Source organism: Candoia aspera, chromosome 2, assembly GCF_035149785.1.
Source record: "Candoia aspera isolate rCanAsp1 chromosome 2, rCanAsp1.hap2, whole genome shotgun sequence".
Classification (NCBI taxonomy): domain Eukaryota; kingdom Metazoa; phylum Chordata; class Lepidosauria; order Squamata; family Boidae; genus Candoia; species Candoia aspera.
In genome coordinates, this window is record NC_086154.1 from 16,026,169 (window position 1) to 16,042,509 (window position 16,341).

Below are 16,341 nucleotides of genomic sequence, written 5' to 3' on the forward strand. Positions count from 1 at the left end.
GGCAAACATGGATTCCGCGCCCATTTTGGCGCCCCCCCAGCGCAGCGCCCGGGGCACATGCCCCGGTTGCCCCCCCTAGTTGCGGCCCTGGAGAGCGTCAGGTTTTTTTGTTTGATTTTTCTGCTGGTTGCTTGAGTTCCAGTTAACTGAGTGTCTACTGTATAAGTTGAGGCAAATGTTCAATTTAATGGACCAATAGGGGAGAAGAGATATCTATGAAAGTAGAATGTCTATTAAATTTGAACGGGATTCTATGTATTCATTCAGGCCACTTTATATGGCCACCCACCTCCTAGATACCTAGGCCCCGAACCACTGCGGCCTTACAGGCTGCAAACAGCGTATTGAGTTGCGTTTGGAAACACATCAGTAATCAGTGCAGCAGTGGTGTAATATCCAATGTTGTGAACTCCCAGTAAGCATGTGGGCTGCAGCATTTTGGGCCAACTGAAGCTTTTGAATGGCATTTGGCGGCAGCCGCAAGCAGAATGAATGACAGAAATCCAAGTATATGGAAATATTAGTGGCAATTCATCTCGCGTTTAGGCCAACAACTGAACTTTTCGTAAGTGGATCACTAAGGAGTTCTACTCTTCAATAAGATTCGGTGTCCCTAAAACTGTGTATTTCCTACACACTGCTGTGCTAAAACAGCAAGGACGTTGTTCTGCCTGCAATCACTATATACCAGGTTCTATTCATGTCTTTATGCTGCCGAGACTCAGTTGTGAAGGACGTCCATACAGGAAGGTTTGATAATTAGAAACCTCCAGTGCTATAGAAATTGAGCTCTATAGAGGAGTAGATCCTTGAAATCAGTACCATGCACCCCTGCAGTGACACTGCTGGAGTGGATTATGGGCCTCTTGTAGGGCTTCCATGGTCCATGAGGATTATAAATGACCCTGAGAAGGGATGTCTATCGCAGATGCTGTACATGCACGCTGCTATATCTGCCTGAACGTTGAAAGTGCCAAAGTCTGTACACGCACGCTGCTATCTCTACCTCCGTTTTAATGTACAGATAGTCCTCCTTTAATGACCATTTGTTTAGTGACAGTTCGGAATTACGATGGTGCTGAAAAAAATTACAGCCGGTCCTCGCACTTACGGCTGTCACAGTGTCCCCACAATCACATGACCAAATCCGGGCATTCGGCAACTGGTTCGCATTTACGACAGTTGCAGCGTCCCGCAGTCATGCAATCACCATGTTTGACCTTCCCAGCCAGCTTCCAGCAAGCAAAATCAATGGGGAACCACATGATTCACTTAACGACCATGGCAAAAAAGGTCATAAAATCAGGTTGGATTCTCTTAATGACCCCATTGCTTAGTGACCAAAATTCTGGTCCCAATTGTGGTCATTAAGTGAGGACTACTTGTACAATATTTTTGTATTATAGGAATTGTGGTATTGAGGATTGGAAAGCACCTGGGGTACTTCAGGTCCTCTTTTATCCAGAGGATTAGACACATAGAAACAGTGCAGGTTGACAATGTTTTATTAACAGCTTTCTGCACCCAAAGCTCCTATTCATACCTGCACCGTGATGTCACACACACACATGCAAAAGCTGTTGTTTGCCTCCTGATGCTCATGGTGTTACTCACCCTACATTGCTCCTTCCTGCAAACTCCTGTATATTGCCTCGAGCCCCTGGAGGAAAGGTGAGTTATACTGTAAATCCAATGAATAAATGATCATGTTTTTTTCTCTTTTTAACATTCAAGGCATCCATCAGCAAATATTACAATGATAATAAAGATGCAAAAATAGAATAATAAAAATTCAGAAATAAAACCAAGAGCCATTACAGCCTAACCGTCTGCTTCCAAGTTAAACAGGTTGCCCTTTTACAAAGATTTCCAGGGAAGGTAATTTAAGAACCTGCAGTGAGAAGATGATGAAAAATTAAATAGCAGCTTTTGCCCAGGCCAAGAACGGGCGACATACAGTGTTTCAGGTAGAGGATTTCATCTACCACTCAAAGCAGCTCGTCTGAAGTTTGGCCACAAGAGGAAAACCTGGGTGATTCCTTAGGACGGCGTTTCTCAACCTTGGCAACTTTAAGATGGGTGGACTTCAACTCCCAGAATTCCTCAGCCAGCCAAGACGGCAACTCTGGAAGTTGAAGTCCACCCATCTTAAAGTTGCCAAGGTTGAGAGACACTGCGGTAGTGTGTAGATAGTTAGGAATTCTCTCTCTCTCTCTCTGTGTGCGTGTGTTTTATTGTCTGTCATTCTATCTGGGCTTTGTCTAAGGCGAGGACCCCTTTGGGGTTTGTGGATAGATTTCAAGGGATCCGAGAACTGGGATGGGAAAAATATTACAACTTCGTTTTCCCTTATCTTTAACTGAAATGTAGCTTTTTGTCCAATGATGAAAATAGACAGTAAAATAATTTATGGCTTCTGGACTCCAAAAATGTTTATTAACTTTAATAAATCTCACTATCTAGAATGAATTGATTTTTAAAAATATTTTGATAACTGGCTGGCTGGGGAATTCTGGGAGATGGTCCACCCATCTTAAAGTTGCCAAGGTTGAGAAACACTGCTCTACAGCCTCCATGGGTTTAGTAAATCATGAGGAGCTAAACAGTCAGCATCCTTTAATCCACACCTCCAACAATTTCATGGAGAGAAGCTTCTTGTTCTTTTTTATGTTTTTCTTTTCCCCATTTTCTGGTGTTTTTTTTTTGTTTTTTTGTTTGGTAAAACTTGTAAATATAAATAAATCAGTGTTTTTGCTAAGGAGAAATATCACATTTGAGAAAACTGCTGGTTTGCTCTAGTAGTTAAGGCATCAGGCTAGAAACCAGGAGACTGTGAGTTCTAGTCCTGCCTGAGGCATGAAAGACGGCTGGGTGACCTTGGGCCAGTCCCTCTCTCTCAGCCCAAGAGCCAGTCAGGCGTGGTAGGAGAGTTCTAGTCCCGCCTGAGGCTTGAAAGCTGGCTGGGTGACCTTGGGCCAGTCCCTCTCTCTCAGCCCAAGAGCCAATCAGGCGTGGTAGGAGAGTTCTAGTCCCGCCTGAGGCATGAAAGACGGCTGGGTGACCTTGGGCCAGTCCCTCTCTCTCAGCCCAAGAGCCAATCAGACGTGGTAGGAGAGTTCTAGTCCCGCCTGAGGCATGAAAGACGGCTGGGTGACCTTGGGCCAGTAACTCTCTCAGCCCAACTCACCTCACAGGGTTGCTGTTGTGGGGAAAGGAGGAGGAGGAAGGAGTATTAGGTATGTTAACTGCCTTGAGTTATTTATAAAAATAATAAAGGCAGGATAAAAATTAAATAAATAAGGAATGACGGAATACAAAGCTAGGACCACACCATGCTTTTCTGGCATGTGAACTAATGGGGAGGGGGGGGAAGGCTCCATGATTCGAGGTCCAAAGTATTGAAAATAGAATGCCCTGAATATTACGGATAAGAAGATAAATAAAATAAGAGAGAACAGACATCCAGATGTAAACTAGGCTTTCCATGTTCTTCGGTTGTTCTGCTATTTTGTAATTTAAAACTTGGGTAGTTCTGCTCATTTCGATTTCAATTTTTCATTGGAATACATTGAATAAAATGGTCCTACTCTTTCAGTTGCTTTATATTTTGGCCTGTGTCTGCTTTGATTACATCCAACGAGCGTGTTCTTTGGCGTCCTCGTCATCTTTTGCCACTGACCGTTCCAAGCATAATGTCTTTCTCCAACGATGTTGATCCCATGATGTGACCGAAGTAACTAAGTCTAAGTTTTGTTATTTTTCCTTCAAGTGACATGACCGGTTTTATGCGCTTCAACACTTCCTTATTTGTTATCTCTGCAGTCCAAGGGATGCGCAAGAGCCTCCTCCAACACCATAGTTCAAATGAATCAATTTTCCTTCTATCCAACTTTTTCATCATCCAACTCTCACAGCCATAAGTGGTTATGGGGAACACGATAGTACGGACTATCCTTGTTTTTCCAAATTTGATTCATATTCGTCATTGCTGAATCGCCAAGGGTGGGATACGACTGAATGGATAATTCGATTCGATTTGATTCGACTCTGTTCAACGGCTCTTCACTATTAATCACTTCAGAAGGAATGGCACCCCAATTCCTAGAGGAGAAAGGAAGCAAATAAAATACACTAAAATATTAAAATAAAACAGATCAAGATACTGAAACCGGCTACTCAGGTCTCGTCCTATGTGAACACCAGCAAAGTACTCAGTCCATGTACGCGCAGCAAGGTTGCTGTTTTAAATATTCAGAAACATTAACTGTGTGAATCAATTGCATCAGATGATGTAAGAATTAGGTTAGAGTAAGCAGCCTTTCTCAACCTTTTGACCCCAGAGGAACCCTTGAAATATTTTTCAGGCCTCAGGGAATTCTAGCACATTCAGGCCGGAAATATAGGCCAGAAGTTACAAATTATTATATTCATTTCATGGGTAGGCCTGTATGTATGCATGAACAGTATTCTTAAACTAAAAATAAAGAATGAAAGTTACCTCTTTAATGTGAAGTTGCCCAGATTTGAAGTAATTTTTTAAATAAGTCGTGATCCCACAGGGAACCCCTAGTGACCTCTCGCAGAACCCGAGGGTGCCACAGAACCCTGGTTGAGAAACCCTGGAGTAGAGACTCTGGTTATTGTGCCAATATCTTTTTTCTTTTTTAAATCCAGGGTTAGGGTGAAGGTAAGGATGAGGCTACTGGGTGTATCGATGGTGGAGATACAGGAAATGCATTTGGGGTACACAATAATGTCATGTTTGTCTCACATCTCCAGAATGTCCATCAGCACCTCACTGGGACAGGTGAATGAGGGATCTGCTTATCCACATGATCCCTGATTGGGTGGGATGACTTCCAAGGTCAAAGTGGAGGAAGCCCAATTTATTTGCTTACTTATCTTGAATATCAATAAATAACAGGTAATTAACATACAATTGAGAGCCAGTTTGGTGTAGTGGTTAAGGCATCAGGCTAGAAAATGGGAGATGGTGAGCTCCAGTCCCGCCTTGGGCACAAAGCCAGCTGGGTGACCTTGGGCCAGTCACCTGGGAAGGAGGCAATGGCAAACCACTTCCAAATTACCTTGCCAAGAAAACTGCAGGGACTTGTCCAGGCAGTCTCTGAGGATTGGACATGATTGAACAGATTAAAAAAAAATACAATACAATACAATATAACTTGGTTGTTAGATGATGGCAGAAGGGAAAAACAGTAGAAAATGAAGCCATGAAGGCATGATCAAGGCAGGAGTTGGATTCTTGGATCTCCTTGCAAAACAAAAAGGAATATAAAGACCTGTAGGAAGCTGAATCTACAAAAAGTACCACTGCTATGACAAGTTAAAAATAATTTTTATCACTCCAGGATTATGTCCCATTGTACTCAAAAGAGCAAATTTGCTGTCATTTTTAAAACCTCATTCTCTGTTTTCTATTTTTTTCTTCATGGAAGAAAGAATGACTTTGTGCTTAGGCACTGATGAGAGATAGAGGAACAAGGCCAGAACAAAAGAAACCGCCCAGGGACTGGATTCGCTTTCGCCTTTTTCTTAACTTTCCTTCTTTTAGTTTCTGCTAATATACCGAGTGCAATTAGGGAGAAACAAAAGAGTCTGAAGTCAATACCTTTGGTAGTTTTGGAGCAGCACGTGGTGATTTCTCCTGTTGGATCTACATTCATATATCCAACTTCATCCGTCTTCCAGCACTTTTGGGTAACAGTAGTCTGTCTTCACAAGAGGAAGTGGCAACTCTTTGAGGTTTTTCAAACAGCCAACTTAATGCAATTACCAAAACCAACTTCCATGCCGGTAAAGATTTCCCTTAGTAACAATCAGTTGTAGACAGTTGAGGCCCTGTGGGCCAATTCTGATCTGAAGATGATCACTAGATAATTAGATATTCTCAGCCTTGTTCAGCATGAGACCCAGTCATCCCTGCTTTTTCCATCTGGTTCCTCTTTTCAGCCAGTTGTAATAAGTTCAGCTCCAGGAGTTGACCACTGAAGCCAATTTAGTGGCCTGCTAGAACCAACTGAATTGGAGCAGAGCTTATAACACAGCTGAGAAGCTGGCACAGAAAAAGGTTATCTTTAAAATAGCGTCAGTGAGCATGCCAGAGAAACACAGGTTATGGATCATACGCATTCAGCCCTCCCAAGCATAAATAATCACATGCTTAGACGTATTAGGTTAAGAAGAAGAAGAATTTTCTTACTGATTTTATTGTTGCTTGTGTTACATCCATCTTGGTGGAAAAGATGAAGTTCCTTTGTTCTTCTTTTCTTTCTAATTACATAGTTTGCCCTAAACTCTCAGCCCTACAGCTGCCAAGAGCTGTGTGGAAGAAAGGGGAATTCCAGGCCCACCACACAGTGCCCAGAATGGAGGAGAGCAGCACACATCTGTGTGCTGGCTTCTGGTGGAGAAGAAGGAAGGAGGGAAAGAGGAAGGGGGAGTGGCAACAAACAGCTTCCTCAGAGTTGCATTGTGGGACAACTCAATTTACATGTTAATTCACATGCAAATGAGGCATGCTGGATTTGCCAGAACTTCCAGCAACCACAACTCTTGAGGAAGAGATCAGGTGACTGATTGGGAAAGGAGTGGAAAGGAGTTGTTGTTGCTGCATATCTTGTTTGATCCCTTCTGACTGAGCAGTGACAGAAATAATCAGTCTAGTTTATGGTCATGGGACCCTGCTGGCTCAGGAGTCTCTTGCTGGTGAGCGTGCAATGGCATTATGAATTCTTCTGTATACCTGTGGAGGCCTCCTTGAGATTTCTTCAAATAACTGGCTGCAAACAATCCCTCTTGCCTTCTCATCAGAATTACAGCAAATTAATGTGAGCATAATGTAAGTATTTCAGTGTGAATTAAAACATGTTGTTGGTTTGGACTCCACCTACTATCTTTTGTATTTCTGTTCCCTACATTTTGCTCAAAGGCCAAACACAACCTTCAACTGAGAAAACATTGCAAGCTATTCCTGAAAACATTAATTGGTTAGAAGCAAGATGTTTCATCTTGGCTTCTCATAAATATTCATGCACCACTCATCTCCTAACCCCACCCATCTTCTTGATTCTACAGTCTTCAGTATGGTTCTTAATAGAAAACAGCACTCCATCGCTGACTTAGTTAACAGTTGGCTTCCCACAGAGGAATATGTTGGCTTCCCACATACTTTTTCCAATCAGAGGTTTAAGGCAATGGGCCTGCCATATTGCTCCCAGAACTCATATTTCAAGGTCTAGTGCTTGAAAATGAATGCTAGATAGTAAGTTGATGCCAGATACTTTCAGCATTGTATTGGCTGAGATCAGCATTATATGGAATGCGGTCCTGTCATTCCAGTTCCTTCCATCTAGTTCCTCTTCCCAGCCTTCTGGCTAAGCTCACAATATAGAACCTTTTTTTTTAGTCATGATGCCCAAAACGGTATCTAACCTCTTTTCAAGCCAACTTGACTGATGGCATCAGGTTTTGTACCAATGAATTCCATGCTTGGAAGAATAATGCATAGTGTGAAAAGCTATTTTCTTTCTTAAATTCATATAGAAAACATCTATAAACTGTGAATGCCTAGGCTGCAGTCGTGCATCTGAACCAGCCAAGAAGGTGCGTCTCGGGCAGCTGGCTTTCTTCCCGGCAAGAGGCCCTGTGCAAGTTGAGACTTAACAGGGGCAAAGAAATAGCTATAGATGGTGAGGAGCTTAAGGCTGTTTTAATTAGAATATGAGAGATTGGGAACATTTTGACTTTGTGGTTTGGGTATCTAGGAGAAGAACAGGAAGAAGGTCTATACCAAAGAACCAAGGGTTTTTGCTGAAGTGGTGTAAGTACTCCTTGCTACCATGGAGGTGAGTGATATGGATGATTAATGTACAGATTCCTATCAGGAAATTCCATGTGTGATGATGATAATTGTCCAACACACTTTGTCAGCTTAACTAGCCATAATACGGAAAACAAAAGAGAGCTCTTTGTCTTCCGATGAGCCTACAAACAATTTCCAGACTTACATGACTTTGGATTTCCCAAGGAAGATGGGAGAAAGTGGCTTTGCCTCTGGTTCCAAATGATTAGAGAAGATGCCAGGTTCATCTACTTTTTGCCCACTGAAACTGGACGTGTAGTTTTCACACCTTGGGCTTACAGATCTCAGCAGCTGGAATTATCTATAATGGAGTGAAATGTGCATCTTGTCCAAAAAGTTCCTTTCTGCAGCTCATAACATCCTGTTTGATCGGGCATGGTAAGCCATAGCTTAATAACTATGACTTAATTAAATCACAATTGTTTAGCTTGTAGAACATGGTCCTCAGTGTAAAGCATGGATCAAAAGAGTCATCAGGTCCAAATATATGCAGCTGATGATTATAGATGGGGTAAAGGACAAGCTGTCATGCGCTGCCTACCTCCGAGTAACACACAGACACTGATTCCGTTGAAGCAGGCTCTGGTTTATTCGTAGTGTAGATACAGTAGTAGAAAAAAGCTGAGAGTGACAGGAGCGCGCCGGTGCGGGGTTTAAATACCCCGCGCCGGTCAGCGCCCCCTCACTCGCGGTTACGTCACCCCCCCTTTGTCCAACATGCTGTCTTGCCGGTAGGTGAGGGGTTGCGAGGCCCCGCTGGCGCTCCGGGATCGCCCATCATCGGTTTCCCTATTCCTCCGGTGATTGCTGTCAGCTGGGCGATCTCCGTTGCGCTAGCGCTAACAGCTTGGGTGTGCCTCGCGATCCGCTTAGCCATTGTATCTTGTTCTTTAGTCTTTGTAAGTTGATGGCTACTTATCTTGAGCCCCTTCCCCTGTTTCCTTGTTATTGTCATGTGTGCCATTGCGCTGATGTCTTCAGCTCAACGGCACTCATGACACAAGCACTGAACAAAAGGAAGGATAGCTTCCACTGACTTCCAGCAGTGAGCAGAGTCAACATATACAAGCCATCAATGCTGGAACTAGAATTATTATACATTATTACGTTATTGTACATTATTATTATTATTATTATATATTAATATTATTATTATATATTATCCTTGACTTACTACCATTTGTTTAGTGACCGTTCGAAGTTACGACAGCACTGAAAAAAGTGACTTATGACTGGTCCTCGCACTTACGACCATGGCAGTGTCCCTGAGGTTATCTGATCAAAACTCAGGCACTTGGCAACCACTGCGCACTCACAATGGTTGCAGCGTTCTGGGGGGTCACGTGATCGCTATTTGCAACCTTCCCAGCTGGCTTCCGACAAGCAAAGTCAATGGAGGAAGCCAGATTTGCTTAAAAACCACGGTGATTTGCTTAATGACCGCAGCATAAGTAAAATCGGGCATGACTCACTTAACAACTGCCTCACTTAGCAACAGAAGTTCCAGTCCCAATTGTGGTCATAAGTCGAGGACTACCTATATTGCATTCTATTTTTCTGTATATTCATTATTATTCACTATATATACCTGTAAATTGGCAAATATCTGACAGAATGATGCACATGTATTCCATAAAGAAATAAATAAGATGGCCTGCTCTGGGCTGGGGTGCCTTTGAGAAAGAGGAACACAGAAGGGGAATAGGGCAGCAAAGGGACCACCAGCCTGCTGATCATGCTTATATCCAGGTCCAATTGCCAGACTTGGTAAGCAAGAATCTAGTGCTAGAGTGGGGTTTTCACACCTCCTTCCCACACCTCTTGTCCTTGCGTTTTGACTTTTCAATTCTAACTCTGCAGCCTATCTTGATTCTGATTTTTGTGAGCCCTTGTGTGACCATCTTGTCAGAAAGGGCATCATGCAAGAATTTAACCTTTGGCCTTGCTGAGATCTTTTGCTCAGGGATTAGTGGAATGCCAAAGAACATGGAGTTGGGGGACAATTTAAATTGCAGCGAGGATTGGGTAGAGGTTTCAAAGGCTTGGATACGCATCTGGGGATAATCTAGCCCATGAAAGTACATCAGCGTAGTCATGCCCTCCTTCAAACCTTCCTCTTTCTTCCAGTAGCATTAAGCTTGTCATAATTACCACGCGTCAGGGTTCCCAGATATGTCCTCTCTTCTGTGCTTAAATGTACGTGCGTCTGTGTTTTCTGAGCATCTAAAAATATCTGGGGCTCTGTCCTTCCTTAAATGTTTGATTCCGGTTGTCTGCCTAGTACTGGTGTTAGGATACATTAGGGGGCAAAGATAAGAGAAGCCAGAAGGCCCAGCTCCAACTTCCCTTGACTGGGAACAGTTGGTTTGACCCACCAATAATGGAGCCTGAGCAGAAAGCTTGGGACTGGGAGTTGCCAGCAGCATACTGAGAGCGAGTGACCACGAGATACGTGTTTGGGTGGTGGGTTGGCAGGGAGCTTTCAAAGTCAAAGTAATTTCTTGTGTGTCATTCCACAAATAAGTATTCAGCCCAGTTTTCAAATTCAGGAGAAAGACTGAAACATCATTTATTCATCCAGCTCTTTGAGTTAGAAGGAAATTTTTATTTTGAAACATAGCTAATTATTGCAGTTCAGGAAATTGTTGATCTAGATGAGACCTTGGTGGTTCTGGAGGAAGCATTTGTAACTGCGAAAGAGGGGAAAGGAAGGACAAAGGGAACCGAAGACGCCCATGGCATGGTGCGCATGGAGAAACACAAGGAGTGGAGGAGAGCTTGAGGCAGGTGGTCTGAAGCTCTTCCAGTGTGATGAGCCCTTTGGACCACCCGGTCATGGATGGAGGACAAGCTGCCCATTCCACTTATAGATCAAGAACCAAGCGTGAACCTTCTCCCCAGCAAAATTTGCTTTCGGAAAGGCAAAGATTTCAGCATTTGTATCGCCGTCAAAAAATGACACGAGGCCTTGTGAATAGTCCAGAGAAACTCGGATCCTTCTCGGGGGATGGCACAATGTCAAATTTGTCCTGGGATGGGTGATCGCCTCATACCGTCCTTCAATTCGCTGCACTCCCCAGTAACCCCCACTAGGGTCGAGGACAATTTTGTCATTTCTGTTTGCCGTCTCCCGAACTATTCCCACCGCCCACCACTCTCCCCCCTCCACCACTTCCACCTCCCAGCAAAGCTTCCCAGAGGCAAAGCTCTCGTGGCTGAGGACACTGGCCATGAGGTCGTATCTCAGAGGACTGCTGTTCACTTGCTGTTTCATGTCTTTCCATCTCACGCTTTTCAAATCAGGAGATACGTAGAGCTGGGGATGAGCTGTGCCTGGATCCAGAGTCAGATTTGCTGTGTGGAAGAAAGAAAACGTGTAGGGGAGAAGGAGTTATCATCTTTTTCATGCCATCTACAGGTAGTCCTCGCTTAACGACCACAATTGAGTGGCATTTTGGTTCCTAAGCAAAGTGGTCATTAAGCTAATTCAACCTGATTTTACAACCTTTTTTTGTGGTAGTCATTAAGCGAATCACCGCAGTCGTTAAGCAAACCACATGGTCATTAAGCAAATCATGTAGTTCCTCATTGATTTTGCTTGCCAGAAGCCAGCTGGGAAGGTCAAAAATGGTGATCACATGACCACAGGATGCTGCAATGTTCATAAATGTGAACCTGTTGCCAAGCACCCAAGTCATGATCACATGACTGTGGGGATGGTGTGATGGTTATAAGTGTGCGCACCAGTTGTAAGTTGGTTTTTTCAGTACCGTCGTAAGTCTGAACCATCACTAAGCAAATGGTCATTAAATGAGGACTACCTGTAGTTTATGTAATTAACAAAAATGTTGCAATTTTCAGCCAAGCTGTCCTGAAATCATATCTTCTATGAGATCAAGAGGCTTGCTCACAAATCGGTGATTCTGTCTTTCTCAAGCAAGTGCCCTCTTCCAATGAGAGGAAGGGGTATAGGATCCATGAAGAGAAGAAGTTAGAAGTTTCTTTGTCCCCAGGGAGGCTTGGCTGGAAGTCCTCAAGAAAAGCAAGCTGGTTAAGAAACAGATTTTCTTAGCCTCATTATAGGATGAAGACTTTCAACCCCAAAGCCTTGGGAGTAAGATAAATTTGGCCAAGAAATGATGGACAATTGCATCAAGGTATTTAATTTTTTTTAGGGTTGTTTTTGTTCCATTATATACAGTAAAACCTCTATTTTACCTTCTGCCCCCAAACAATACACTTCGGATGCAGTGGAAAAAAAACCCAATTTTTATGTATGTTATAAAGTCACACAATTTATGTATTTTGCATATATCCGTTTTACATAATATTTGCATATATGGTCTACAAAGTATGTCCATTCTGTAAAATCTATATGCATTGCTTAAATTCTGATTTAACAGACATTTGGCTTTAAGAGGTACCCTTCCCTTGCAATACTCTGTAAAATCCAGATTGGATTGTGGTTTCAGTTTTGTTCCCATGCTCCCTTCCTCTTTTTCCTTATTTGCTCAGATTAATACTAATTGCTATCTACAATATACAGATATGCCAGGTAAACTTGATGTTTATCACCTATTTTTTCACATCTTTCCTTAGCTGCCTTTGTTAAAATAAACTTTTTTTTTAATTACTCTGGTCTGGGGTTTGTAATCTAGCACCACTCACTCCAGAACCTCCTCGGGCCTTGCCAACCTGGTCAAAAGGAGAAAACGAGAGGCTGTGTGCTGCCTATCTCTGAAACCACAGGCGGAGGGGGGTCCAACTCCATGCTGGAAAAAGCAGAGCTTACCTATTATACTATTCTTCGCTGATTGGCAAGGAATACAATTCAGCATGCAACTTGAGATCTGTTTTGATGGAAGATTTGGAACAGCGTGTTTCTGTGAAACTTAAGAAATAATTTGACGTTAGAACATGGATGCCATCCGAGATAATTTATTCTGGTTCACAAAATAAATGCCTCAACTAAATAGAAAACTTATTAGAATTTTGTAGGGGTGTATGGGTGTGTGTGTGTTTTGCAGTGGGAGGCAGTTTAAGGAGTTATTTTATTTGAGAAAAACCCTATGAATAAGAGTAAAACATCAAGAAGTACATTTGTCTAGGGTGAAATCATCTCAAATATGATTTATGATTTATACTTATGTGAATTAGGGAGGTATCTTCCTGAGGGCATACCTCCTTATTTTGGACTCAAGCCATGTTTTTATTCTTTATTTATTTGTTTGTTATTTAAATAATCCATTATTTAATTGGTATTGAATTTATATGGCCGCCCATCTCATGAGAGTGACTCTGGATGGCGTTTTCCCCTTGTTGCTTTACAGGTAGTAACAGATCTGGCCTATCTTTGTCAAGGCCATCTCCCTTACTTTCTACAATTTCACAAATTACAAGTGACATATAGGTAGTCCTCTCTTAGTGAACACAATCGGGAGTGGAATTTTGTTTGCTCAGCGAAGCGGTCATTAAGTGAAACTGACCCAATTTTACAACCTTTTTTGCACCGGCTGTTAAGCAAATCACTGCAGGTGTTAAGTGAACCACGTGGTTGTTAAGTGAATCACATGGTTCCCTATTGATTTTGCCTGCCAGAAGCCAGCTAGGAAGGTCAAAAATGGCAATCACATGACCACAGGGGTTATAAATGCAAATTGGTTGCTAAGGCCTAAACTGTGATCATTTGACCGTGGGGATGCTGCAGCGGTCGTAAGTGTGATGACCTGTCATAAGTCGTTTTTTCCAGCACCGTCGTAAGTCTGAACCATCACTAAATGAATGGTTGTTAAGTGAGGACTACCTGTATGCGATGTAAAATATATTCTTCGCTTGGACTGATAAATTGCATATTGCGAATCTATTCAGAACATCCAGCACATGTGGCTGGCATTTCAGCAAATGGGATGGGAAATGCACAAGATGCTGTGAGGCCCTCTGCATTTTTTTAAACCACCCAGTATACCTTGGAACATACCAAGGGCTTACATACTGACCGCAGATAGTGCTACTGTGACAAATGTGACAACTTTTATTTGTACTACCTGAGTAGTAGAAAGAATCCTAAGCCACCATTGCTTATATGCATCGCTCCTGTTTAGCAGATGGGTTGCACCTACTGTGTATATGGTAGCAGGAGAGAATGATGACAGATTGAAGGAACAAAGCAGAACTTTCCTTACCTGGAAGAGTGAGAATAATCAAAAGCACAGACAGGACCACATTTCCTGCAAACGAAACACCAAGCAAAATTTTCCACCAGAGAAGATTCATGGAAGGATCTGTGGAATTGGAAGGGACTTGTGAAGCTCATCCATTCATCAATTTATGTGAGGTGCTGTAACATAAAGTTCTGGAATAGGTTGAAATCCATCTTCAGCCATGGAAATTTACTGGGTGACTGTGGGCTGGTCATACTCCCTCAGCCCCGTCTACCTTAAAGGGATGTGTCTGTTGGAAAATAAAGGAGGAGGGGGTGCTGTGCACACTGTTGTGTGCACCTGGAAGTGTGAAATGAATAAGGCAGCAACAATAACAAATCACTACCACCACCACCATCTAGAGGAGCTTTAAAAAAATGGCACTGCAACCAAGCTTCTCAGCTCAGTGTTAAATAGGTTGCCTTTTTACCAATATCTTAGAAAGGCTTTTTGTGACACATGAGCCAGCGGTAGGAGCGTGACGGAAAATGAGATAGAAGCTTTTGCCAAGACCAGAAACAGCAACTTGTGGTCCTCTGTGATAGTTTCACAGAGCACAGGATGATTTCAGAAAAGGGAGTGTTTTGCTTCCGTATGCATGGCTGGCACCGCATGGCCTTGAATCTCAGTGTCACGTTCATCGTTTCAATGTTCTGAATACATCGTAACGTTTCGCATGTCACTTTCCTGATCCGTGTTTGCTGGGTGGAAATTTCCAGCCGTGCCGGGCTGTAATCTTCTTACTGCAACTGTGGAATGTATGTTTGGGTTATTGACTCTGTTCAAGGTTACTTTCTCAGGCCGATGTGGGTAACGGTTGCTAACACCTGGGAGGGGGTGGTTGCTAAGAGGGAGCCAGGGTGGGGCTGGATTTGAAGCGAGGGTTTTTAGTTTGTATTTGGCGCACTTTTGCTCATGCTCAGCTTTCTTTGTATTTGCACCGTATTCTTTCAATAAATCAGTTATTCCTAAGCACCTGCTTGTGGGACTGAGTCTGTTAGAATAGGCAACCATTACACTCAGGTTCTATACTGAGGAGATATTGTAGGCAGATGCAACTTATCGAAGAAAATTATGGGGAAGATGTGTTTGTGCTTTGGATCTTTTCTATAAGAGGTTTCTTCTGGGGGCACTGCTAGATGGCCGTGTTAACCTGCAACGCACCTTTCCTTCAGCAGTCTGCTAGCCTAAAATTTACTGTCCAGATTGCTGAGTCTACTTCTGCCCTAGGAATGAGACTGGTTGGATGGTTCTGTCCTTAGTGTTTCATAACCTTGGCAACTTTAAGACGTGTGGACTTCAACTCCCAGAATTCCCCAGCCAGCATAGGGAAGCCTGGGAGCCAGCATGGGCAAGTCCCCATATCTTAAAGTTGCCAAGGTTGAGGAACACTGCCTTAGAGTGTTAAGGAAGGACTACTAAAGGAAGGTGATTAGTGGGTTCCCCTGGCTTTGTTTCTCCTGCCCTTGGCACAGGGCTGACACTGGATGCCTGAGAAAAAGGTGGCTGCAGTCCATTACAATGTAAAAGCAGAAGAAAAAAATCCAGGATTTAGACCTGGGGACATCCATATAGAGAGAGAATCATAGCATTGTAGAATCACAGGCTTCTGGTCCAACTCCCTGCCCAGAGCAGGAATCCTACCAATCAAGACAAATGACTGTCCAATCTTGGCTGGACCAGATTCTTTACGAGTTAGTCTACTGCAAGGCTGGGAGATCTCTTCCAGAAACCTCCACCATCCAGGGATCTTCTGCAGACCCAGCGCTTCCCTTATGGGTGAGGGAGGGTTGTGCCTTGAGGGAGTGGAGCATCATCACCACCACCTCATGGATCAGGTGCAAGCCCATCTGAACAGCCCCCCTCTCTTCCTGCCCATAGAGGACAGCTCTGGAAAACAGGTGCCAGACTGGAGCTGTGTGGACCACAGCTTCCAGTGGCTGATAGGACCTAGGCAGATTCCAGCTCCTGATCTCCACAGCAGTCCTTCGGAGCTGAAAATGGGACTTGCAGATCTTCCTTAATATTATAAATGCGTAGAATAAGAGGACACGTACTATTACAGTAAGAGACAACTGGTATGTAAATTAGGTCTTTCCCTAAAGTTGCTTTGCTGCTCAATTCTTTAAACATAGTCTGATCATACTACTTAGGAAAAGGTCACCCCAATTTCAGTTTGTTTCTTGCAGTAAATGAACAGAGACAGTCCCATTCCACTCATAAGGCCTTAGCAATCAAAGGTTCCTTGTGGCTTGGGAC

At 43.2% G+C, this 16,341-nt stretch overlaps 1 protein-coding gene across 1 annotated transcript; it reads right to left on the bottom strand.

Moving 5' to 3' along the window:
* Positions 1 to 10,446: 10,446 nt before the first annotated feature.
* On the bottom strand, positions 10,447 to 12,768 carry LOC134492201 (butyrophilin subfamily 1 member A1-like). Its single transcript, XM_063296389.1, has 2 exons — positions 12,675 to 12,768; positions 10,447 to 11,236 (listed from the first exon to the last, which is right to left on the bottom strand). The coding sequence occupies exons 1-2, from the start codon at positions 12,718 to 12,720 to the stop codon at positions 10,716 to 10,718; spliced, it is 567 nt and encodes a 188-aa protein (XP_063152459.1). The 5' UTR covers positions 12,721 to 12,768; the 3' UTR covers positions 10,447 to 10,715.
* Between the last annotated feature and the right edge of the window lie 3,573 nt (positions 12,769 to 16,341).

Excerpts from the sequence above, each read along its gene's own strand:
- LOC134492201 (XM_063296389.1), bottom strand. The coding sequence starts at position 12,720 with ATGCTGAATTGTATTCCTTGCCAATCAGCGAAGAATAGTATAATAG. Across the intron at positions 11,237-12,674 it reads AGCGAAGAATAGTATAATAG|CAAATCTGACTCTGGATCCA; the intron begins GTAAGCTCTGCT and ends TCTTCCACACAG.